Consider the following 23,921-nt stretch of genomic DNA (forward strand, 5'->3'; position numbering starts at 1 on the left):
CCTCATTATTAAATGAGGCATCAAAGCAATTCCTAAAACACCATAAATGATGTTTGCCATGGGAAGGTGACTTACTCCAAGTCCTACAGAGTTCATTAAACCTCCCCACTCCTAAGCAATGCTCTGGGTACCTACAGGTGTTTCTGCTTTGTCTCAGATGACACATTACCGTGAACCTCAAGAGGACCAACACTAGTATGAACTTGAGTTAAAATCCCAATGTTGGGGCTGAGGAGATAGCTGTACTGGTAAAGTGCTTGTGATGTAAGCACGAGGATTTGAGTTTGACCCCCAGAACCCTTGGGGAAAATATGACAGGTATGGCGGTACATGCTTATAATCACTGTACTGGGGAAGGAGGAGACAGTAGCCACCAGAACAGCCACCCTATCCTACTTTGGGAGTTGATGGCTGGTAAGAGACCCTGCCTCAAAAAAAGGGGGGAGTGGGAGGTGGGAGATGGGTGGGTGGATCATGTCTGAGTAATGCCATCCACGATTGTCTTCTGGCCTCCATGCCCACATTCATTCTCATGGTCACGCCTACAGCCCCAACATATGCTCACATATAAATAAAAATTCCAGTGTAATGGGAAGGACTGTGAAGCTATTGCCATATTGTGTGGGCTACGACTGGCTTTAAGCTGCTTTCTAATAGGTCGTTAGCATTGGCCTTACTCGCTGCAGCACTGTGGTAAGCAGGCTGGGAGAAAGCCTGCTCACACAACATGATGAGGCCTTAGCGGCTGGGCTCAGAGCTTTTGGAACCTCCCCAGGGGCCCTGCATGAAGGGCTTGCATATTCTTGGCCCTTCCAGATACCCTCATTTCTGCTATAATACAATATACTGGTCTGAACTCCTGGGTGCCATCAAGTGCAAGGCGCCATCAAGAAGGAGGGCAAGGGAGATGGATAGATGTCTCTTGATTTAATAAGTCAAATCAGATTCAACTAATAGCATTTCAGAGATTTTTTCTGAATAATTTTGTCATTGGGAACTTGCTATAAAACTTGCTTTGCAACTTAACTTGGCCTCAGTTGAGAGACGATAGCCGGAGAAGCTGGCCATTGGGAGGACGAGAGTGAAGGGATAATCGTGTTTTGTGGTTGTGTGGTCAGCTTTCTTAACGGAGGCTCTGTGAAGTGGTTTCAGAGATTTGTCTGCAGAAGGGGTTCTAGGACAAAAGGACCAGAGTTGCTCTTCAAAGCATCACCTATCCCACTCAACCTCAAGGTCACCTGAATAATGATTATCTGAGTTAGCTGAGATGTGCCCATTACCTCTGAGGCTTCTCTGCCTTCCAGGCAGGGCTGACCCAGAATACACAGTGACTCTGTGATTCCCAGGCCCGAGTCTCTTGACCAGAGGTTTGCTGACATAAGTAAATGTGGAAAGTTCTGGAAAGGTATTTTTCTTGTTCACCAGATCCATAGGTTATGGATCGCTTCCCTTGGAAATGAAGGAAGGGACCAGGAGCTTGTAGTCATTCCCAGTGCCCCTGTCTGTCATCTTCCCCACTCTGAGGAGAAAAGAAAATGCACTGAAAGGTTCACAGATGGAATGGGGGTGGGGAAGAGCCATCGTTCCAGTGAGGAGCTGTTGATGGGGTAAGGTGTATGTAGTCAAGGGAAGAATCCAAAGTATAGAACATGGTTGTACGTACTTAAGACCCTGCCACAATGATGGACGGGAAAGGCAGAATAGGCCTATGTACCAGAGGAATATGAAGAGGCAGAGAGAACTCTAGAGGATTCACTCTAAGGAAGACTTTCCTCAATTCAGGCTTGTCCAACTGTGAGAAACTGCATCCTGTAGTCCTGGACAAGTCTGGTTCCGGACCTCAGGAGCCCTCAGTGGAGATGGAGTTACAGAGGATGAGTGGTTTCAGAGTAACGGGTTTCCACTGCCTGAAGACCTTTGGATGATTACAACTGTGGGGGCTGTTGGCATTCAGCGAGTAGAGGCTGGGCTGCTGCTCAAATCCTACAATGTGCAGGACAACTCCCACCGCAAAGAACCATCCAGCTCTCATCAGACACAATGCCAAGACTGAGAAAACCTGGCTTAGGCAAACTATAAGCACGGCTCCAGGTAATCCCCCCACTCCAATCTGTCTGGTAATTCAGAAGACTGAGGAAGTTAATTAGTGAATGTATGAGGCCTGCCCAGAACTCAAGGGGATTGTGTGGTAAGACTTTGAAGTTGATGAAGCTTGGAAACATATTTTCCCCTTTGGATTATATTTTGGGACTCTGGCCATCCTTATTGTCGCCAAAACTATGAGTCTGTTATTCTCTAAAAAGCAAATTTTCTCTTCCCACCACTTCCACCTACTACTGCACACAAGTTGGGAGGTCACACACACACACACACACACACACACACACACACACACACAATGTGTGTGCATTATGTGTTTAGAAAAGCACAAAGTAAGCAAAACTGAGGGGTGTGTGGCAACATTTCCCCCAACAGCTTCTAAAAATTACCCCCATGTCACTTCTAAAATTATCTTTCGTAATTCTTTTTATGTCTTCTGGGTGGTGAAATTTGCCAACCCCACCCCCAACAAGCTACAAAGGAAGCCTGTTTCTGCCAGATCTCTACCACCCAAGAGTCTGAGGAGCAGACGGACTGAGGATGGCTCTTGGCTTTGCTAGTTGCTGTCTAGGTAATGGACAAGTTATTTAGCCTTTCTGAGCCTCTGCTTCCTCGTTTGTGAAATGGAATGAATAGCCCTGGCCCCGTAGGATAGCTGGAAGATTACATAAGCACATATGGCCACTCATATTTATAACAGACACTAACTTGCAATTGTTTCCTCTCAGGAGCCTACATAACATTTGACATTGGGATGGATACTGAAGAAGGAAATGACTCCATCTTGAAACCCAAGCTAACCCAGAAATCAGCTTACCCTAGAGATAAGACTGCACTGTTAATTACAAAAATGAAGCAGTCAACTGTCAGGAGATACATGGGCTCTCAGCTGGGTCTCCTGACACCACAGAGAGGGAGGTATTACAGCTCATTTACAGAGAAAGACCTTGAAACTACAGTTCAGTGACTGGCCTGAGGTGATGCCATTGCTCCTAAATGGCAAAGGTGAATGGGATTTCGGGTGAGATTGAGCCCCAAGCCCTCAACCTACTGTCCCTGATCCTCTGTCTCCTCCTCAATTTCATATTCCATGGTGACTTGAGCCTGGGAATCTTGGAGCATCTTCCTGTAACCTGCAAACTCTTCATTAGCCATTAGTGTGTGCATGACTGGTATTGGCTTAAGGTCATTCTCCTTGGTAGGCCGCTCTGATTTAGTAGCTCCTTAAGGTCTCAACACTGAGAGGGGAAGTAGGCACATGCTCCTATCCCTAACCCAGACGTTATTTCCAGTTGATGACTGATCACAACACACTTAATTTAAGGTCAGGCCTCAAGCCCAACAGTAGATGACCTTCAACTCAATGGTATTTTTGGAAGTTTTGTTTTGTTTTGCTTATATATTATGGGCTTTGCTTTTTATGGGCTCTCTGTAGATGTGTCTCTGTATCTGTATGTGTTTTTGTACTTTTTCTTTGGCTCTTTTTCCTGTTTGCTTCTCTTTTGCCCTATTCTGCTTTTTAAATTTTTATTTTATTATTAAAGTTTGTTGTTTTTTTTAATTTCTGTTTTCTAATAAGAGAGAGAAAGGGTATGGATTTGTGTGGGTGGGGAGGCGAGGAAGATCTGGGGTCATAATCAGGATGTGTTGTATGAAAAAAATCTATTTTAAATAAAAAGGGGGAAAAAAACAAACAACCCTCTTCCCCCAAACAAACAAAAAATCAAAACCGAATTAGCCACTTAAACTTATGCAGAGACTCCCAGCCTGACACCTTGTAAGGCACTGGTACAGATGCATGGAGATTCCCATTCTGGAGTCTTCTACAGGTGGTGGTACAACCACAGGAGGTATTTTTTGTTTGAAGAAGTCTGCTGAAAACACACAGTTAACCCGAACACCATTGAGAAGGGTACCTTCTCACACTGCTTTGTTGAATTGGTCTGAGACATATTGACTCTCTGTGAGGATGCAAATTGTTCAACTGATTAGACATTCCTAACAGTTTCTTAAGTCCTGGGAGAATCAAAGTAGGCAGTTATAACAAATAGGGCCTGCTTCCCAGTTTTTTTGTTTTTGTTTTTAAAGCTCACCGGAACTGGAATCTCATAAAACAATATCCATGGAGAAGAAATGTCTGAGACTTACCACACCAAAAGTCATGGAATACCAGGCCTAAGACAACACACCCCAGGGAGTAGGAGGAGGAGACTGAGATCCTTGGGTGCCTACCACACCCTTGCCTAGGAAGACAGCCCTACCCAGAGGCTGCAAGGTGGACACTGTCCTATCTGCATGCGTTCCTAGACCCTGAGCAGGTAGATTTGCTGTGGAGTGGAATGAAGATCAGTCCATGAGATCTTGAGAAGCCTACAGCCCCATGCAATGAGAACAACACAGACAGAGTGTGCGTCTCTTGGAGACTGGGAGTTGAGAAACTGACAAACAGGCAGTTTGCCACAGAGGCCGATGTTAGAGCTGATGCGACAGCTGCCCCCTGACAGAAGGATCTGGGTTGACCGCAGTGGGCTGGGAAGTGGACTAACCTTACACCAGAAAGGGAATGTGGACACAGAGCTCAGTCAGAGGAGAATGGAATAGTCACACAGAGGAGGAAGCCCTTCACGTGGCGTGTGTGCGAGTCCAGGAGCTACCGTAGTCCTCACATCCGGACAACCAGACGAATGACGTAGTCTCTGTTTTGGGGGTTTCCCCATTAGCCCCCCTGTGGTCTCACAACACCTCACACTCTACTTTGTTGAGCTAGCCTAAGTGGGGCCTGCTTAGATGAGACCTTCTAAACGTTTGGAGGATTCTCCCTTCAAATCATGCCATCCAGCCAAGCTTTCTTGAAGCAGAACTTTATAAGGCGCAAGTTGGCCTGAAGTCTGATGTATCTAAAAGGACATGTACTGCATGCCTTAGGGAGTAGCAGTCTAATGTAGGAAACAGCTATTTAATTCTCTGGAAGTACAAGGTTGTGGCCCTAGCCATCTCCCACAGAGATGCTAAATGTCCCTAACAATAATGCAAGATAACCCCTAGAGTCATACATGCTCCAAGGTAAGTAAGCACACTTCCGTCAGCCATCTTACTGTGCTGTGTGTTACTGCATTTCTTTCTCTGCACTGCCATACAAGGAGACATTAGCCCCCATCTTTGACCTCTCTGCATGATGATCAGCCTATACTCCCCCTACACCTTGACGGAGGCTCACAAAATGGCTTGCATGTGACTCCCGGTGACACGGGGTAGAAATGTCAGTGTGTGGCCTTCAGTAGTCCCTGCTGAGTCTACCTCTGCCCTGCCATGAGACATGACTCTTTCCGGACTCACGATTACAACAAAGTGATACTCATAGCCACCTAAACCAAACCATAGTCAAGATTCAAGTCCACAGGGCTCACATGAAACTGGCAGTCACCCCAGGTTTGCTGAAGCAAAGTGAGCTGTTGAAGGCTGTGCTGTTTCCCTCATTGTACATTTGTGGAAATAGCTAAAGTTTAAGAGATTAGTTACCAGGCTTGGGGGCTCATGTTTTCCATTTCAGCTGTGCATGAGGTGGAGGAAGGAGGGACATGAGTTCGAGGCCAGCCTGTCTTCAAATTATTTTTTAGAAGGAAGGTGAGATATAGTTCAGTGATAGAGTATTTGACTAGCACAGGCGAGACTTGAGTTTCAACCCCTAGTCCTAAAATGATTAAGGTGATGCTATTTTGTCCTGACCCCATGGTGTCATAGTAAAAAGCTCACTCTAACTTGAACTTCAGAAGAGAAAACGATAACCACAAAGAAGAAATGTCCAAGACTTACCATACCAAAAGTCATGGAATACCAAGCCCGAGGCAATATGTTTAGATGTTTCTCAGCCCTCTATAGTCATGTCTGCCTTGGCAGCACACTTGGGACTTTTCATGACCCCGACCATGGTCCAGATGTATTAACTGAAATAAATAATGTTTGTATAAACTAAAATATCTGATAAAGGCGTAAATGAAAATAATTTGTTACATCGTGACCCAAATAATTACTATGTTCTGTCAAAACAAATGTGGGAAGGTTATTCGAATTCTCAACTAACACTGATGCCACCGTGGGTTTTGCCTTTTAAAAATGCTATATCCCTTGGACTTTAGTACCAAGAGTCTTTCAGAGAAGCTTGCCCACTCTTCAGCCACTGGCCAGAATAAAGGACTCCTTGTACTCTTCATTGGTTTGATAAGTATGGTGATGTGTAATTTCCTTCCATGGATCATGTCAGCACCACCGAAACAAACAAACCAACATCAAATGAAATGTTGCTGGAGGGAGGGAGGATTCAATAGAAAGTGCCCTCGTGTGGCCAATAGCAGCTCTAAACATAAGGTGCTGCCCACAGGGGTGACAGGAGAACCCCCAAGGGACAGGCACTGTGGAGCAGGGAGGATGTAGGCTAGGACTCCACTGTTTCTCTCCAGGACCATATCCTGCTGACCAGTTCCGTAGGATTCAGTAATTTATAGAATAAAATTTGTAACGCTCTCCAAGTACCTTAGCCATCCTAAACACAGAAGTTCTTAGCTGCCGTACAGACTTCATCTGCCCCTCTGTGGTGATGCAATCAGGGCTGGTGCATAACTGTTAAGACTTCAAGGCCCAGCCTCCTTTGCTGTTGCCGGTAACCATGTAGCTGACTGACCAAAGAGACATGAACAAAATAGCCCGGTTATACCTCAGCTCATATACAAGGAAAGTGGTCACATTTGCTCCCCCCACCCCATGACAACTGCAACCTAGGCCATGTGGACAGGGAGGGTGCTTGTTACCTATCTCAATGGGATTAACAGCTAGTGTCCGCACGCCAAGTCATTGATAGCAGTGAATAGTGTTTAGTTCAGTTGACATTTTTCTTCCTCATGATAGGATCATTAATTTTCACTGTCTTTACCTGTGAGTGTGCCTCAAGGACAATACCAGAGAGAATGAAGGGGGGCGGGGGTGGAAGGAGAGAAGTTGGTATCCCACTTCTCTCTGCTGTCTGGACCAGTAGGATAGGATGAACTGCTTTTCCTACCACGATAGACAGAGATCTGTGAAACTCTGAGCCAATCAAATCTTTTCCCCTTCAGGTCGTTGCTGTCCTGGGTTTTGTCTAAGAGATACAGAAGTAACTGGGACAGAAGATGTTCCCCATAACAGGGGCCAGATCAATGTATGCTGGTGCAAGCTCTCAAACTCTTTGTGGGCACACCCTTTAGGTCTCCCTGCGTTGGAGAGAATAGAAGAGCCACAAAATGACCTCCGGACTCCTGTCTCTTTTTTTTTTTTTTTTTTGGTTTTTTTTTTTTTTTTTTTTCGGAGCTGGGGATCGAACCCAGGGCCTTGCGCTTCCTAGGTAAGCGCTCTACCACTGAGCTAAATCCCCAGCCCCCGGACTCCTGTCTCTTAACTATGCATGTGGAACAACTTCCCCGGACAAAAGCAAAACAAACAAAACAAGAACAACAACCCCAGAGCAAAGAAAACAACAATAACATCACACGGACCACTGCCGGGTGAGAGCTCTCTCACAGGAGTTTAGCTTTGCATTGGGGTTAATTAGTTCTAAAAGTCAGACCATGGGATGTCTCTAAAACTCGTCCAAGAAGCCACACAGGCAGAATCTACTGAGGCTTGTTCATGTATCTGAATCAGATATAGGACAGGTCCAGCTCCTACCTGACAACAAGCCATTGTCTTTCTGGTGAGGAGGCTGAGCTGTCTCTCGTACTTGCAGGACACCGTGTCCACTCACGTCTTCTGAGTCCCTTCCTTGCGGGCTGAACACAAAGCAGTCTCGAACAGAGCTGACACCATCGTTGCCCAAGTAGGATGTGACTCTAACCACATGGTTCTGCTTTCAGCGGCAGAAGGTCTGTGGGCTGGGGTATTCAGAGTAAGAGCTGAGGTGAAAGAGGGGCCTGCGTGCCTCCAGGCCTGCAAGAGACACACAGACGGTAAGATGTCCTCGGTCACAGAGGAGCTGTCCTTTTTGTGCACCAGTGTTTGGACTGTGCACCAAGGTTTTTCCTCGGCGTTGTAAGGAAACCATCATTTACAAGGTTCGTGTCGGCTCATTTCGTGTCGCCGTGACCAACATTCTCGACAGAAACAGCCTAGAGAGAAAAGTCTTACGAGGGCTCGTGTTTTCAGATGCTCTCTGTCCAGCATGGAGGGCAAGGCATGTTGCAGTTCACAGTGGTGAGAATGAGGAGTAAGACTGCTTTTGAGAAGTGGACTGTGAGGAAGAAGAAATAGGCCACACCCAGGACCAGGCCTGACCTTCAAAAGTCACCCAGCCCTCAGCTCTTAATGGCTACACAGTCTTGAACATAGTGCCACTGGAGCAAGCATTCAAAACACAAGTGAGGTTCTAAAATAAAGGACCTTCCTCCAGCACTTAATCTGGAGGGGAAAGGGTTTACTGCTCCTCTGTGGGTGTAGAAGGCATTAGACCTGACCATTTCTTGGACAAGTCATTCGCTCACCAAGTGTGCCTAGCAACCTGTGATCCAGAGCTCTCCAGATTCACAGAGAAGTAAGACCGCGGCCCTGACAAGCACAGTGCTGGAGAGGAGGACAGCCTATGTGTGCTCAGGGCCAAATGGCAGCTTGCAGCCAGCCTGGGGATGGGCTGCAGAGACTGGGAACCTTGGAGAGGTGGAGTTCCACTATGGATTCCTCTCTCTCTCTCTCTCTCTCTCTCTCTCTCCCTCTCACTCTCTCTCTCTCTCTCTCTCTGTGTGTCTATATGTGTGTGTGTGTGTGTGTGTGTGTGTATGTGTGTGTGTGTGTGTGTGTGTGTCTATCTGCCACCCCATCCCTTCTTCTTCCTTTCGGTTATCCCTGGGATCCCTCCCTCAGGATAGTATTACTGTATTTCTTTGGCTACTAAAAACAATCTTAAAATCAGCATTTTCCTCCCTAGAGCCAGACACATGCACAAAAATACATTTTAAGTCCAAGAAAACCGCCATGCAATGTGTTGTGTGTGATCACTCAAGAAAGGCACAAATGTAGCATCCTGCCAGGAACTCAGACCAGAGACTTTTATCAGCATCATGTTCACAGGGAGCAATCAAGCCCCAGACAGTGAAGCAGTTCACCAGCCCTTGGTGAGAAACAGGGCTTCACCTAGTCTAGGCACAACCACAGGATCGGCCTGGCAGCCAAACCGTAGGCAACAACATCCTACAAGCTTCTATTTATTGTCGCATCGGTGTGGTGCGTGCCCCCTTAACATTGATGGAATTGTGCGGGGAGGGTGACCAGTCTTCAGAAGTGAGAACAGAAGGGGCAGAGGGAAAGTGAACAATTCTACCGAAGCCTTGCATGTGTGAAGTAGCTAAGGGACACTGAACACTGAGTTAATTGCTGGTGAGGGAAATTCGCAGGAGAGTGGTCCCCCCCCCTTTCTTTTTTCTTTTTTCTTTTCTCTTTTTTTTTTCTTTGCTGTTTCTTGGAAGCAGTAAGTCTGCCAGAGGGGCCGGTGCTTAATCCAGCAAGCCTTAGCTCTATACACGCAGAGCGCACCCTCCTCCTGCGTTATCCTGCATCTGGCAGAACAAGCGAGGCTGCTGCTGCTGCTTGGGGATTGCCAGGGGCAAAGGGGGGTTCGTGATACCTCGTTGGAGAAGACGTCTAGGATGGTAGAAAGTAGTCCGATGGGACTAGGAGAGAAAGGGCGCTGGGTCAAGGTACACTCAGCCTTTCATCACTCGCTGTAGATGGATGGTTTCCCGGCCAGGCATCTGGGAGCACGGCTCGCTATAGGGAGACGTCAGTGTGCTCAGGTCCGGGGTGGAAGAGCCCCCGGCCCCTCCCGCGCAGGCTTGCTTTATATAAAGTCCGGGGCCGCGTGGAGTCGAAGCGGCAGTGGCAGAGCTCCTGAGAACTGTCCTCCTGTCACTGCTCTGTCGGGACAACGCACTCTCAGCCTAGTGGAGCGCTCTGAGGGCTTCCCTCCAGGACCATGCGCGGCTCCGAGCTCTCGCTCTTGCTGTTGGCTCTGGTCCTCTGCCAGGCTCCCCGGGGGCCAGCTGCCCCGGTGTCGACAGGCGCAGGTGGAGGCACAGTCCTGGCCAAGATGTATCCGCGCGGCAGCCACTGGGCTGTAGGTAAGTGTCCCTGGGCTCTTCTCCTCAGAGGGTCTCACTAGCTAGAGGGAGCCCCATCTCTCCTCATCTCAGCGTTTTGCTTGGGAGTTTGGCTTGGCTCCTTTCTTTCTACTGAAACACTTACCGAGATTTCCCTAAACTCCATCTCACCTTCTCTTGTTTTTGGGAAACCTGTTAGACCCCCTTGCTGATGGCAGACTGATCTCTAGATTCCTTCCCTCTCACTTAGTACCTGTGAGCATCCCTCTTCAGCGGGGCATCCGGGGCATCTCAAACCCCTCCAGAGCAGCTCATCTTCCCTTGGCACCTGCCTGCTGCCTTCTATTGTTCACCTAGCCGCTCCCCTATCTGGCTTGGGTCTGCTCCCAAATAACTTTAGGAAACGAGGTCCCCTAGTACATCTATCTCTGATCCTAGTCTAACCTGCTGGACTGGACCCTTGTGCGCTGGAATCCAGATTGTAGTGGTGCACAGAGCAGGACCACAGGGTGTAGGGCCCTGAATACAGTGCTCCCCACTCTCTCCCCTTTCGTTCAGATACTCAGCAATGCTCTTCCCTGGCCTCCATGCCACCCCTGCTGACCCTCACGCCTGGCCTTGGCAGATTTCAGGGATCACGTCTGCTCTCTAAGCTTACCTGTCCCCTGCTGCCCAAGCCCCCAGGCTTTCGTCCATCTCTGAGATCCACAACATCACCCTCAACCCTCCCTTCTTTCTGACTTCTGCCAACAAGTCCTGTTTTCCAGGCTTCTGGGCTTCTGGGCTCCAGCCCAGGTGGAGAGGACTGTTACACAGTAGGTAGAAGGTGAGGAGTGAGGCTGAGTCTGGGCTTTGAGGAACACGGGCTTAGAGCTTCCTTGAAACTGGGAGGCCAGAGCAGGCAGTGGCTTGGCACTCATCCATCCTCCCAGCATCACCTGGAGCTCTGAGTGTCAAAGCTCCCAGCATCACCTCCAGGCATTCTGCCTCCCCACGCAGGCAAGCACAGCCTCCAAGAACGCAGAGTCCAAGGTCTTCTGAGCTTTTGCAAAGGCGGTCAACTCTGACTATCTCAAATTTCCTGGGAAACTAGTGCTTTCCCTAAAGAGCTTGAAGGTGCGTGCGTGCGTGTGTGTGTGTGTGTGTGTGTGTGTGTGTGTGTGTGTGTGTGTTTCCTTAGTCAGATATGTAGAAACAAGGAACAGTATGTTGGAAAGGAAATTACTCCACCAAGTCTCAGATTCTAGGGGAAGGACTGAGACTGGAAACTCTGCCTCTGGACTTCCGTGTTGTATTTTGCCAGAGAGGCCAAGAGGCTTGCCGTCCTGTAGTTTCCAGATGTTTTGTCCCAGGGATGAAAGAAGTTGTGGCTTCTGGGGGGACACTAGGATTCTAGGAGACAGGACAGAGAGTAAAGGGTAGGTTGGCACAGGAGAAGCAGAGAAAAGGTGTTGAAGAACCCAGAGTTAGAGCCCGTAATTTTTAAAAGGGTATTATTAGAGTCTAGATTAAAAGGCCACTGTCTGAATCAGCCAGCAGTCAGTGGGCAGGGAGGAAGAACTGATACTCCAAACTCCATCGTTCCCCTCTCCTCTCTGTCCTCACACAAGGAGAGCTCATGGCCTATAGGTCAACCCCTGAAGACCAAAAACACAACAGAGATGGGTGGGAACCTAGTGTCAGACCTGTGGTCTAAGCCAAGCTGAAGCTGACACACTGTAGTCAGGGGGCACACGTGTCCTGGGGTACTTAGGGGACTTCCCCTAAACACCCTCCATAGTGGTCCCACAGACATCATGTCAAATGTATGCACTCTTCTTAGCTTAATACTACTAACTCTGTGTGTGTGCGTGTGTGTGTGTGTGTGTGTGTGTGTGTGTGTGTGTGTGTGTGTGTAACTCAGGGCTTGTACACACAAGCAAGCCCTCTGTACTGAGTTACAATTCCATCCCCCACTGCCTAAGGTCCCCAACCTGCCCTCCAACTTGCTATGCAGGCTACTCAGGCCTTACACTTGTGTTTGAAAACCAAACCAAACCCAGCAACAAGAAGTATGTTTTGGATAGGTGCTATATCACCCAGGGTGAATGATGTGAGATTTAATTGTATTTGAATTTAATTTACTTATTCAGATTTAACTTAACTTAAAACACCCTAAAACAATCCCCACTCTCTCCAGTTCCCAAAGCACACAGCTCACAGCTGCTTTTGTTCTGTTTTGTTTGAACTTCGGTGACACAAGGAATGAACCCATACTAGCAAATGCTCTATGAGTTACGTCGCCCAGTGCTAGCCCTTTTTGGAGACAGGGTCTGATGAGGTAGCCCAGGCTAGCTTTGAACTTGTGACCCTCCTGACGCAGTTCTTGTAGTGCTGGGATCCCAGGCATTAGCCTTCACTCTCAGCCTAGTTATACCCTAGGCCTAAACCCCTGCTGTGTCCACAAGAAGACTGTCAGTACAGCTTTCACCCAGAGCCATGTTTTTTCAGCTCAGAGAAGCAATGGAAAATGACTCCGTAGCCTGAAAACGGCCCACACTTTTGTGGGGCTTCACGTTCATGGAATGTTTTGCGTGTATCATGAAAATAGATGTCAACACAAAAGCTAGCGACTGTTCTCTGTGCTTCCCCCAAAGACTCCTAGCTGTGGTTTTCACTCTGATGTGGAGCAGGACTTGGAAAACTGAACTAGGTGACACCTCGGGATGCAGAGCAGATCGGTAGCCATTGCAGGGCTCCAACAAAGACTGAAATTTACAGAGTGCACTTATAAAGACTTTTTTCCACCTTCTATTTCCGTGTGTGTGCATGTACATGCACGTGCATGCTTGTGTGCGTGTGTCTGCGATGCACTGGGGTGTGTGTTTGTGTTTGCATGTGTGTGTAGGGGAGTGGGGTGCCTAGAATCACTGCGGTGCCTTGATTATTCCTTCCCTTTAGGGGAAGGCAGGGTCTCTCAGTGAGATCCAGAGCTCACAGATGTGGCTAGTCTAGCTAGCCAGCCTGCCCACATCTCCTGAAGCTGGAGTGATTGGCAGGCCACCAGGCCCACTCATCAGTTACATGGGTTCTGAGGATCTGGACTCTGGTCCTCACACTTGCACTGATGAGTGGTTTGACCACTGGGCCATCTCCTCTGCTCCGTAAATACTATTTCTTGGAAGCACACAATACTGTATATCTTAATGGGTATTTTCTCAAATTAGGATAGTTTTCTAGCTTCTACTCTGAAGAAATTAATTCACATTTCAAACCTGCCCTTTAGTGGAATGTCACACAATTTAAAGGGACAAAAGCTTCTCTTTTTCCCCATTAAGAGCACAGCTTCATTGTTACTTCTTAAATGCGCTTGTCCTTTCTCTTTATTGAGATGTCCATTATTTTAATACGTATGTGTGACAGATGATGATAGGAGATGAAGAGGAAGTGGGTATCCTGTCCATGTTGCCATGGAGACGATCATTTGGTTGACAGTCGCGAGCTCAGAAATGAAATAGGACCCAGGGAATGTGTGCTTCCCTGGGATGTTATAGATGGCGCACTTCCTGTAATAACGGGTCTGTGTGCCCAGAAGTGGGCAGTCAAAGAGCACACTGCCAACAGGCAAGTACTGGCCTTCAGTCTAGTGTTGCCGGGATCTACGTTAGATCAATAATGAGATGGGCAGCGGATCTATTTTGCCATTCGAGCAAAGTGCACAAATGTAGCCAGTCCAGCACGGCAAGATGAAGATCTTCACACAAACACCTCCGTCACCCCACTGCTTTATTGGCGATGACTCCTTCCTCATTTTCAACATCTTAACTAGATGACAGGGAATCAGAGATTCCAAGAGTGACTGAGGTAATTACCGTGAGCATCAGGGTTCCAATGCTGTCTTCCAGCCACCACGATTTCAATTTCCTCCACGTAACTAGCGCTGATGACGCATCGGCTTTCCTGGGAAGCTGTCTAATGTACTCGCCGTGAGGGCCGAATGCATGGCAATGTAGTGGACAGCTGGACACCAGGTTGACCCAGCAGGTGACAGAAACAATGTAAGAGACTAATCCATCCTTTGGGTCGGTGTCCTTAACAAGATCTTTGAGCAGTGTGAAATCCCTTCTAAGTGGGACTTGAGCGGTGAGCTCACTCAAAATCTCACTCAAAGGCTGCCTGGTATTAACGATTACTTTTTCAAGTCACATGATATCATGGAATACTGATATGTGCTCCTTGCTCACTCAAAATCTCTTTTGAATTCTGCCTGTTAGCAGAATTAATTTTTTTCAAGTTACATGATATCTGATTCCCTGATATAAGGTCCTTTGCTCCTCTTTAGGATGTGAGCTATTCATAAATCATGTTTTTATTCCCAGATCCCAGGGTGATACTCCACAGCTTTTGGGAATTTACAAGATACTCCAAACAGTGTGATGTAGTAGAAACTGGACTCTAGCCTCGTTTTAGCTCTATAACCTTTGCTTATGACTCGGAGGTTTCCACACATCTCACCCTACTCTGGGGTCAATCAAGCGGAAGAATTCACACTCGAGCATTCTGCAAACGGCCAATTGCAGCTCATGTGCCAGTCATAAAGAGGGCGGGCAATGCTGCTGAAAGGGTCTCTTTCCATTTCAAGCCATAGACAACCATTCGCGTTTTATTCCTGCTGCGTTTCCCTTGGCTGTGACCAATGCCAGTTAGTGTGGGAATCACGAGACTTTTTTTTTTCTGTCCGTGTTAACTCAAAAGCACCACAGACTTATTAACAGCAGACAAGTCTGTGTCAGCGAAACTGGGAGCACAGAAATAACGTGTGTCCACTCGAAGGATGAAAGTGTTCAGAACTGGAACCTGGCTGGGTGTGGTGGCGCTCCCCTTTAATCCCAGCAAGCAGAGGGAGGCAGATCTCAGTGAGTTTGAGAGTAGCTGGGACTACCTGGTGAGACCCAGTCTCAAAAATAAACAAACCCAAAATATGTAGACTGGGGGTCTGCACTTGCCACCAAGCTGGATGAACTAAGTTCAAAACTTGGAACCCGCATGGTAGAAGAAGAAAACCAACCCCCTCAAGTTACTCTCTGACCTGCATTGACGTGCACTATGACACCACACACATGCACACACATGTACACACATGAATACACATGAACACACACATGCACACATACATGCACAAACACACACATGCACACATGCATGCACATCATGCACTCACATGTACACAGACACACATGCACACACATACACATATGCACACACATACATACACACTTACATTGCACACACACATACATACACACATACATATGCACACATGCTCACACATATGTATACATGCATACACACATACACAAGTACATGCATGTACGTGCACAAACACACATGCACATACATGCACACACATACACACACATGCACACACATATACACATGCATACACACACTCATGCACATGCACACATAGTTAAAAAAAAAAGAAAGAATGCAGAACTGGGGTTGGTCACCCACTTCTTAAATATGTGAATTTAGAACTTTGGCCTCCTTCATAGGAATAACTAATTAATTTATAAGGCAGACACATATGCTTAGAACTACTGAGATATTCTTGGAGACCCAAAAGGAACCCCTGAATTGATGTGGCTGCTGAATATCAGTCAGAACTTGTTTTTCAACCAGTTTTTCATTACACCCTTAACCTACCGTCAATTCCAGGAGAGTTTTCTAGATTCAATTTCAGCTAAAATTCAGAGAAAGTTTAAATGAAAGATTCCCTTGGTACAATTGCATTACAGATAAGAGAAAGGCAACATTAAAAAAAAGGATCACACAAAGGAATACATCAAGACTTTTATTTTCAACAGAAACTTGAAATTGGTGGTGGGAGATGCTGGGATTCTGCCTTTCAGTTGGACTCGCAGAATTGATAGGGCATTTACGCTCGGAAGCTTTCTTAGATGTGATTTGCCCTGCCCCGTTTCTTTCATAGTTGATAACACTGAGGCCTGGGGTGCTACAGCACTTGTCTGAGGTCACCCCACTAGTGAGTAGAGGTTAGTAGCGAAACCCGGGGCTCCTGGGTTACACACAATTCTGAATTTGAATCAGTTTACTACGCCGTTTGAACTGATAGTAAAGTCCATGTGTTGTGCATAGACTAAGTGTTAATAGTAAGATAACACTGTGTAATCTGCATTTACTGGGACTGCCCAGGTGCCCGTTTCAGTTGCTCTTTCTGCTCCCCTCAGTTGGGTTTGTGGCACCCTGGCTTGTTCTGTGTTCCCAGGACACTTAATGGGGAAGAAGAGCACAGATGAGTTGCCGCCCCTGTATGCAGCTGACAGAGATGGCCTGAAGGAGCAACTGAGGGGATACATCCGCTGGGAAGAAGCTGCAAGGAATTTGCTTGGCCTCCTCGAAGCCACGAGGAACAGAAGCCACCAGCCACCTCAGGATCAGCCTCTGGGCAGTCTCCAGCCTACTTGGGATCCAGAGGATGGCAGCTACTTCAGTGATGCTCAAAATGCTAAGGTAAAACAATCGGGCTTCAGATGAGGGGTGGGAGGTATTGAGGGAGAGTTCTGGGGGCAGGGGTGTTGATAAGGGGAACAGAAACTGCTCATTACGTATATTGGCTACCTTTTCCATCGCTGAACGGAATGTCTGACCAAAAGCAACTTAAGAAAATGTGGATTTACCGTGGCTCACAGTCTGAAGGCACAGCTCACCTCACTGAGGAAGGTGTGATAGCAGAACGTGAGGTGGTGCCCATGCGTGTCATAGGGAGATAAATGTTGGTGCTCTAGTCCATTTCTCTTCCCATTTCAGTCCATCCAGGACCTCAGCTCAAGGGGTGGTGTCACCCACGTTCAGGGTTAAACTCTTTGGAAAATAGCCTTACTGACACGTCCAGAAGCGCGTCCCCTAAGTGATTCTAATTTCAGTCAAGTTGACAATGTGGATTAACCATGGCATGAAGATATTCCATTGTTCTGCTAGGCCAACATCCATGTATGCTAAGCAGACTGTCATTCTAGGCTACCTGTACTTTTGATATGATAGCCTAAGTTCCAAAGTTCAGTGCAGAAATTTCATTAGTCATCCTGCTCATTTGAAGCAGTAATTATGGTCTTCATGAGAATTTCTGGAGCCCCTGCTGGCCTCTAACTGGAGATTGTCCTGCTAAGCCTCTCCAGTGCTTAGGATTATCGGTGTGTGCCACCACGACTGACTTCTTACCAGGATATTTTGATAGTGAGCCCACAGACAGTATTTGAATAAATTCTTGTGGGCTTACAGATGTGTTAGTTTTTGATATGCGCTAGAGGAAGAAAGGACCTATTTACAGATGTCTTGTTTTCAGAGGAGAGCACCCTTTTTCATCTACAAAGTTGTGATTTTTATTTATTCCAAGATTGAATAACTCAAGTTGCATTCCGATATTCAAAAAATCAGTGAGTATATCAGAGGACAACGGACTTATTGGTATATAGTAACACCAAAGTGGTAATGGTGAGATACAAAGATAACACATAAGTGAGACTGGATTTTATAGGAAACAGGGCAGCTGAAAGTGAGGTAATTATCACTAATTTTTAACACACAACACACGTCCAGGAAAAGGAAAGAATAAATAAAGATGGTAGGATGGAGGCATCCATTCTTCCCGGGTATCCTGAGGTGAACCACTTTGCTCTATCGTGCCCTTTCGTGATGGACAGAAGCCTTTGAAACCATGGGACAAAGTCAACGTTACCTTCTTTAAAAGGTAATAATGTGTGGCTGGAGGGATGGCATAGTGATTAAGAGTACACACTGCTCTTGCCAAGGACCCAAGTTCAGTCCTCAGCACCCACGTCAGGCAGCTTGCGCTAGCCCATAACTCAGCTCAGGGGGTATCCTCTGAGACCTTCGCTCATGTGCCCAAACCCATACACTGTGATCCACCTGGTAGGATAGGTAAGTTACCTCAGGTGAACACCCTGTCAGGAGGGAGCCTCTGTTACTCTATATACTGTTTATCTGATGCTGGGAACCAACCCAGGGCCTCACACTCGCTAAAAGCACGCTCTGCTACTCAGTGGAGCTCCAGCTCCTGCATTTTGAGGGTGGGGAAACTGAATCACACCACTTATCATTGATGGTACCAAAGCAATAGCCTGAGCCCCTTTCGCCTGGGACAGTATTGCCCTTCAGGTCCTCATCATCCAGGGACTGGTACCCAGTCATCTTAACACGTGGGACACGGGATGGAGAGGGTGGCCTTGCCTTGCTCGGTTCCTGGAGATGGATAATACTGCTTGTCATTCACCGAGCTCAGAGACGCCCCCCACACCCACCCCGCTTCTCTCTTCCATGTTGGTTAGGTCGTTGACGGCCCTTACAGAGGGTTGGGACTAGCCTTTTTGGAGGGATGCTTTCTGTTTGACTCCCCCCTCCCCCCTGCCCCATCCTTGGGGATTTTTTGATGTTGAATGCAAAGTAAAAGCTCCTTTCTTGCACGAAACTCTCAGAGAGAAAGCCTTCAGTAGCTTCTATTCAGAAGAAAAATCTAGATCAAATCAGTCAATGAAGAAATCAATACCAATGGTACTCAAAGCACTGGGTGAATCTCTTGCTGTAAGTGGATTGTGGGTGTTAGGTGGTCAGGTTCCTTCTCTGTCAAAGGACTGCTTGCTCTGAGGGTACTGTGAACTTGTAAGTGGCTTCTTAGACCCAGTTGGCCATCTTTTTTTTTTTTTTTTTATCAAATGCTTTTCTAGAGTGGATATTTAATAACCGTGTAGTTCCCATTTATTTGAAGAATAATTTAAAAATATCACTACCCTTTCGACCTCAAAGATAAACTTCTACAAGCATCAAATGCATTTACCCTTGTAGCTCATTCATAAAAGGACACACACAACTGTGTTATTCACCTCCAGTGCTCAATTTTCTTTAAAAATTAAAGAAAGCTATATTTATATTTTAGGTGTTTTGCCTGCCTATATGCTTATACATTGTTGGTACAAGCCTGATGCTCTTGTAGGTCAGAAGAGGATGTTGGGTCCCCTGGAACTGGAGTTACAGATGGTTGTGAGCCTCCATATGGGTCTTCCAGAAGAGAAGTCAGTGTTCTTAACTGCTGGGCCATCTCTCAGGCTCCCACAGTGCTTCCCTTTCCTAAGCAAACAGCAGTATTCAGCTGCAGTCACTTTATCCCCTGAACTTGGCTCTGCCAATCACTGATCTCCTTAAAAACTCAAGTCCTTTCTCAAGGGCCCCAAATGTCCCATATTCAGCAGAATATTCAATCAGAGCTTTGAGGGATTATGAGGTCTCTGTGTGGCAATATTATGAGATAGATTGAGGAGGTACTCATGGAAAGTGGCTCCTTTAAAGAGGACAATACGTCTAGCACTGTATATGTATATGTATATGTATATGTGTATGTGTATGTGTATGTGTATGTGTATGTGTATGTGTATGTGTATGTGTATGTGTATGTGTATGTGTATATGTATATGTATATGTATATGTGTATGTGTATGTGTATGTGTATGTGTATGTGTATATGTATATGTATATGTATATGTATACGTATATGTATATGTATATGTATATGTATATGTATATTCAGTCCTTGCTTTCTGATCTCTCCTTTTATGTGCTGTTTTCCTTTCCCCAAGTTTAAAGGGCCATCATCCCATTTTCTTCCACCTCAAGTTGAATAATTAACTATTGCACACATCGGTCTTATTCTCTTGGATACACTTTCCAGAACTGTGGAAAACAAGTGTAAAAGTGAGTTTAGTCTTCACAGAGGGCAGAACAGTTTACTGCTTATCTTGCTTTGGACATTTCACCCCAGTGAAAATATGTCACTGTGAAAACTGAAACTGTCTTATAACGATCTTCTTCTTCAAGAGAGAGAGAGTGCCAAGAGAACTGGCCTATTAGAAATCCATGTATCTCCCAGCGTCAGAGAGAAGTTTAATAATCTCACGGAGAACCACTAGAATTAGCTGCAGGAGATTTCAGAGGCTGAAGGACTCTGCTTAAAATTAAAAACTCTCCACGCATGCTCTCCCTGCTCACTGCAGCCGTAAAACACCAAGTCCCGTTGCCAACTCGCCCAGAGCTGTAGTTAGAAGTGAGCATTTCCTTTCTTTTGATGGCAAAGATATTTACTTAATTCAGTGTGGTGTGTGGGCATGTGTACTGGCTGGAACCACTGGATCATAGCAGACAGGTCCCAGAGCTTTGCTAGCAAGAACGGCCAGACTTGTGCAAGTTAATGTTTATCTTTCTTTTACCCATTCCCTTTCCGCTGATCTTTTAATGAGATCCTGAAAATAGTGGAACTCCTATCCCGTGGTTTCTGTAGCATGGATTAGGGTTCAGGTCAGGGCCAGGACCTAAGCCATAATCTTGGACACGGTCATGGAATGTTCTGAGAGTCAAAGAAGGAGTTTATTGTAATGTAGATCCCGGTCATTGCTCTGCCACCATTGTCTTTTCCTTTTATTTGTGGTCATGAACAAAGGGGTTGCAGATGAACTTCCTGAGGCTGTTCTGGAAGGAAATGTAGGTTTATACTTCCCTTTTTATTCTCCTTCTCCCCCCCCCTCCCCAGTCTTGCTATGCACTTCAGGCAGTGGTGATCTACTCTGGTGATCTTCTTCCACCGGCCTCCCATGGAGCTGAGATTACAGACATGCACCGCCGTGCCCACCTTTTGTCTTAATTTTAAAGGGACCCTTCTCATTGATTAAATCACTTAGAGTTTTTCTTAATGTTTGAACATTTTCGGTGATAATGGGCTTTAATTGTCAGCTTGATACCATCTAGAATTACCTGCAAAAGAGTTTCAATGAGAGATTGTCTACATTGGGTTGGCCTGTGGGCACCTCTATGAGTGATTATAACGATTAGGCTGATAGATGTGGGAAGACTAAGTCCACTGTGGGTGCATCATCCCCTAGGAAGAGATTCCTGAACAGTGTAAGAGTAGAGGAATCAGGTTGAACACAGGCAAGCAAACATGTGCTTCTCTCTGCTCTGATTGTGGATGTGATATGATTGACTGGTTTCCTACCTTGACTTCTTTCCCACGATGAACAGAAACATGGGATTGTGAGCTAAAATAAAACTTTTCTCCCAAAGTTTGCCTCCCCCCCAGTATAATAGTTTGGTTTTTTGTTGCTTTGAGAAATACCATGATCAAAAGCAACGTGGAAAAGGGAAAGGCAGGGCTTATTTGACTTCCAGGTCACAGTCCATCATTGGGGGAAACCAAGGCAGGAGCCTGGAGTCGAGAATTGATGAAGAGACCATGGAGGAGGCACACAGCTTTACTGGCTTGCTTCCAGGCTCATGGTCAGCAACTTTTCTTACACAGCCCAGCTGTACTTGCCCAGGGCTGCCCCACTACATGAATTAGCAATCAAGAAAACACCCTCCCTGACCTGCTCCCCGCCCCCCCCCCCCCCCCCCCCCGTCATTCTGACAGAGGCACGTCTTAAGCTGAGGGTTCCTCTCCCCAGGTGGGTCAAGTTGACAACCAAGATTAGTCATATCGCACTCAGGATAGTTTATCATAGGAACAGAAAAGAAACCAGAGCGGTTCCCAAGGGAGTTTCATATATAGAAAGCAACAGAAATCAACAATAACTGATAACCCTCCAGTGACCCCAGTAACTTCTGTGCAGGAAGACTGAGACCACCACAGTGTCTCTCTCTCTCTCTGCTGTACTCCATCCTCAGCTTACTCAACTTTCTTCTCCCCCTGCCCTTTCTACTTGGCTTTCTCTTCCTTGACTTGAGCTAAAATGTTCAACTCAACATTTCGAGGTAGCGGGATGGAGTGGGCTTCCTCCTCATCCTCAGTCGACTTCTTTTATGGCTGTTGGGTCACCTGGGAGGAGAGATGGGGAGATCTAAGGACCGGCAGTCTTGTGGTTGCAGTCTTGTTTCTGAGGGAGGAAGGGGAAGCTAATTGGCTTGTGTGGGAATCCATCCGAAGCCTGGGGCTCATTAGCATCTGCTGCACACAGCTGAGCTACAGAGCAGGTACCATTTGCCTAAGAATAGCACGACTTCCCTTATTAGAAACAAGTGACCAGTCCGGAAGCAGGGGAACTAAATTGCCAGAGAAACTTGGGAAGAGTAATAAACTCTTGTCTGGGTTAAAAATAATAAGATCTAGCTTCTCGCCTCTCTGGGTAAAAGTTGCTGGAAAAGAGTAAAGTTTCTAAGATCTGTAAGTATTTTTTTTTCCTTCAATTCTCAGTGAAATTGAGCAGAAGTCACAGGAAGCCAATGACAAGACATTTAGAATTGGGTGGAGACCCAGATGAACTCCTTGAGTTGCGGCTCTGCTATTATTTCCTGGTTCAGTTGCATGTATGATTCAAAAATGAGCTTTGACTGTTGTAGCATAACAGCGTGGGAGGGGGTAGCGTTGTATAGTCCCCCCCCCCCCCCGTCTCCTTCCCAGTTCTATTCCAATAGTAAATAAAACCTTCAACTTTCTACCATGGTTAAAATACACCCAAGAAATTAGATCAGAAGACAAGATTGGCAGACATAGCACAAGGACCCCACTCCCACCCCCGGCCCCAATTCAGAGATGATGAGAGAAGTTATTTCTCAGGAGTATGAATGCTCTAACACTGTGTTTAGAATCTTCTAGAAGACTTGCGAAGGCAGCACACAGGGCTCCTCACCAGAGTTTCCAAGTCAGAAGATTTGGGATTTTACCAGGGAATTTACCTTTCTCCCATGGGATGCTACTGGGCTGCTGGGAATGGGTTTCCTGTTACTGTTAAGATTTCCCCATTGCTTATGTGTGTAACTATTTCTAATGTATTTCTTTAAGTTGGTAGACTCTCTGCTCCAGGTTCTCAAGGGGAAGGAAGGAACTGCCAGCTGAAGGGACCATGACAAGGGCGGCTTCCAAGGAGCAAAACAAAACCCCCCAGAGACTGCCTTCTGCAAACATTGATTCTACTGGACCATCAACAAGATTCCCTTTGTGCAATTTACGTAACTATTCTCATGTCACTCAACTGCAACTAAACTCATGATTTTTGAGCAGCATCTTCTGGTTTGAACCTGTTTCTGTGAACAACTACCTAGGAAGAGCTTTCCAGTGAACGCTTTTTCCAGCTAGGCTTTTTTGCTGATTGGATTTGGGGCTCCAATCTGCTACCATTCACAATAAAAAGCTTCAGTAATCACACTGTCCAAAGGGCAACTTGTCCTCCTCATTTCAACTCCAATTGAAAAGATAGCATGTCAGAAAACGCCTTGACAACATACTTTTGTGGTCACTGATTAAGGCAGGAGGAATCACCGGCTGGCACCTTTGAGGGTTACTTAGTGAGAACCTGTGGAAAGTTGTCATCAGATGGGCTGGGCGGGAGAGGGAGACTGGATTCCCGGCCTCATCTGCAGTCTTTACCCTGTTCAATCATGCTGTTGCTAGTGTCTTGATATATTCCCCAGGAGGGTCCCATGAACCGAAAAACCCTGCTTTAACAGATGAGGAGACGAAGGATCACAGAGGTCAGGTGACTTTCTCAAGGTCACGTGGTAGACAGAACTGGACTCCAAACACACCTGGGTCACTCCCTCTTAAACCTCCTTTCAACATACGTAGCAAACAATACTGTTTGTTTTTGTTTTTGTGTTTGTTTGTTTGTTTGTTTGCTTTGAGAGGAGGAGTACTTCACCCGGTCAGAT

General features: G+C 46.4%; 1 protein-coding gene across 2 annotated transcripts; it reads left to right on the forward strand.

The window, feature by feature from the left end:
- The first annotated feature begins 9,982 nt into the window (after positions 1-9,982).
- On the forward strand, positions 9,983-23,427 carry Grp (gastrin releasing peptide). 2 transcript variants are annotated; one of them, XM_087592065.1, is made up of 4 exons: positions 9,988-10,235; positions 16,483-16,727; positions 17,814-17,964; positions 23,056-23,427. In XM_087592065.1, exons 1-3 carry the CDS (start codon positions 10,091-10,093, stop codon positions 17,925-17,927), a joined length of 504 nt encoding a protein of 167 aa, XP_087448191.1. In that variant the 5' UTR covers positions 9,988-10,090; the 3' UTR covers positions 17,928-17,964; positions 23,056-23,427.
- The last annotated feature ends 494 nt before the right edge of the window (positions 23,428-23,921 follow it).

Source organism: Rattus norvegicus, chromosome 18 (assembly GCF_021556685.1).
Source record: "Rattus norvegicus strain SHRSP/BbbUtx chromosome 18, alternate assembly SHRSP_T2T, whole genome shotgun sequence".
NCBI lineage: Eukaryota > Metazoa > Chordata > Mammalia > Rodentia > Muridae > Rattus > Rattus norvegicus.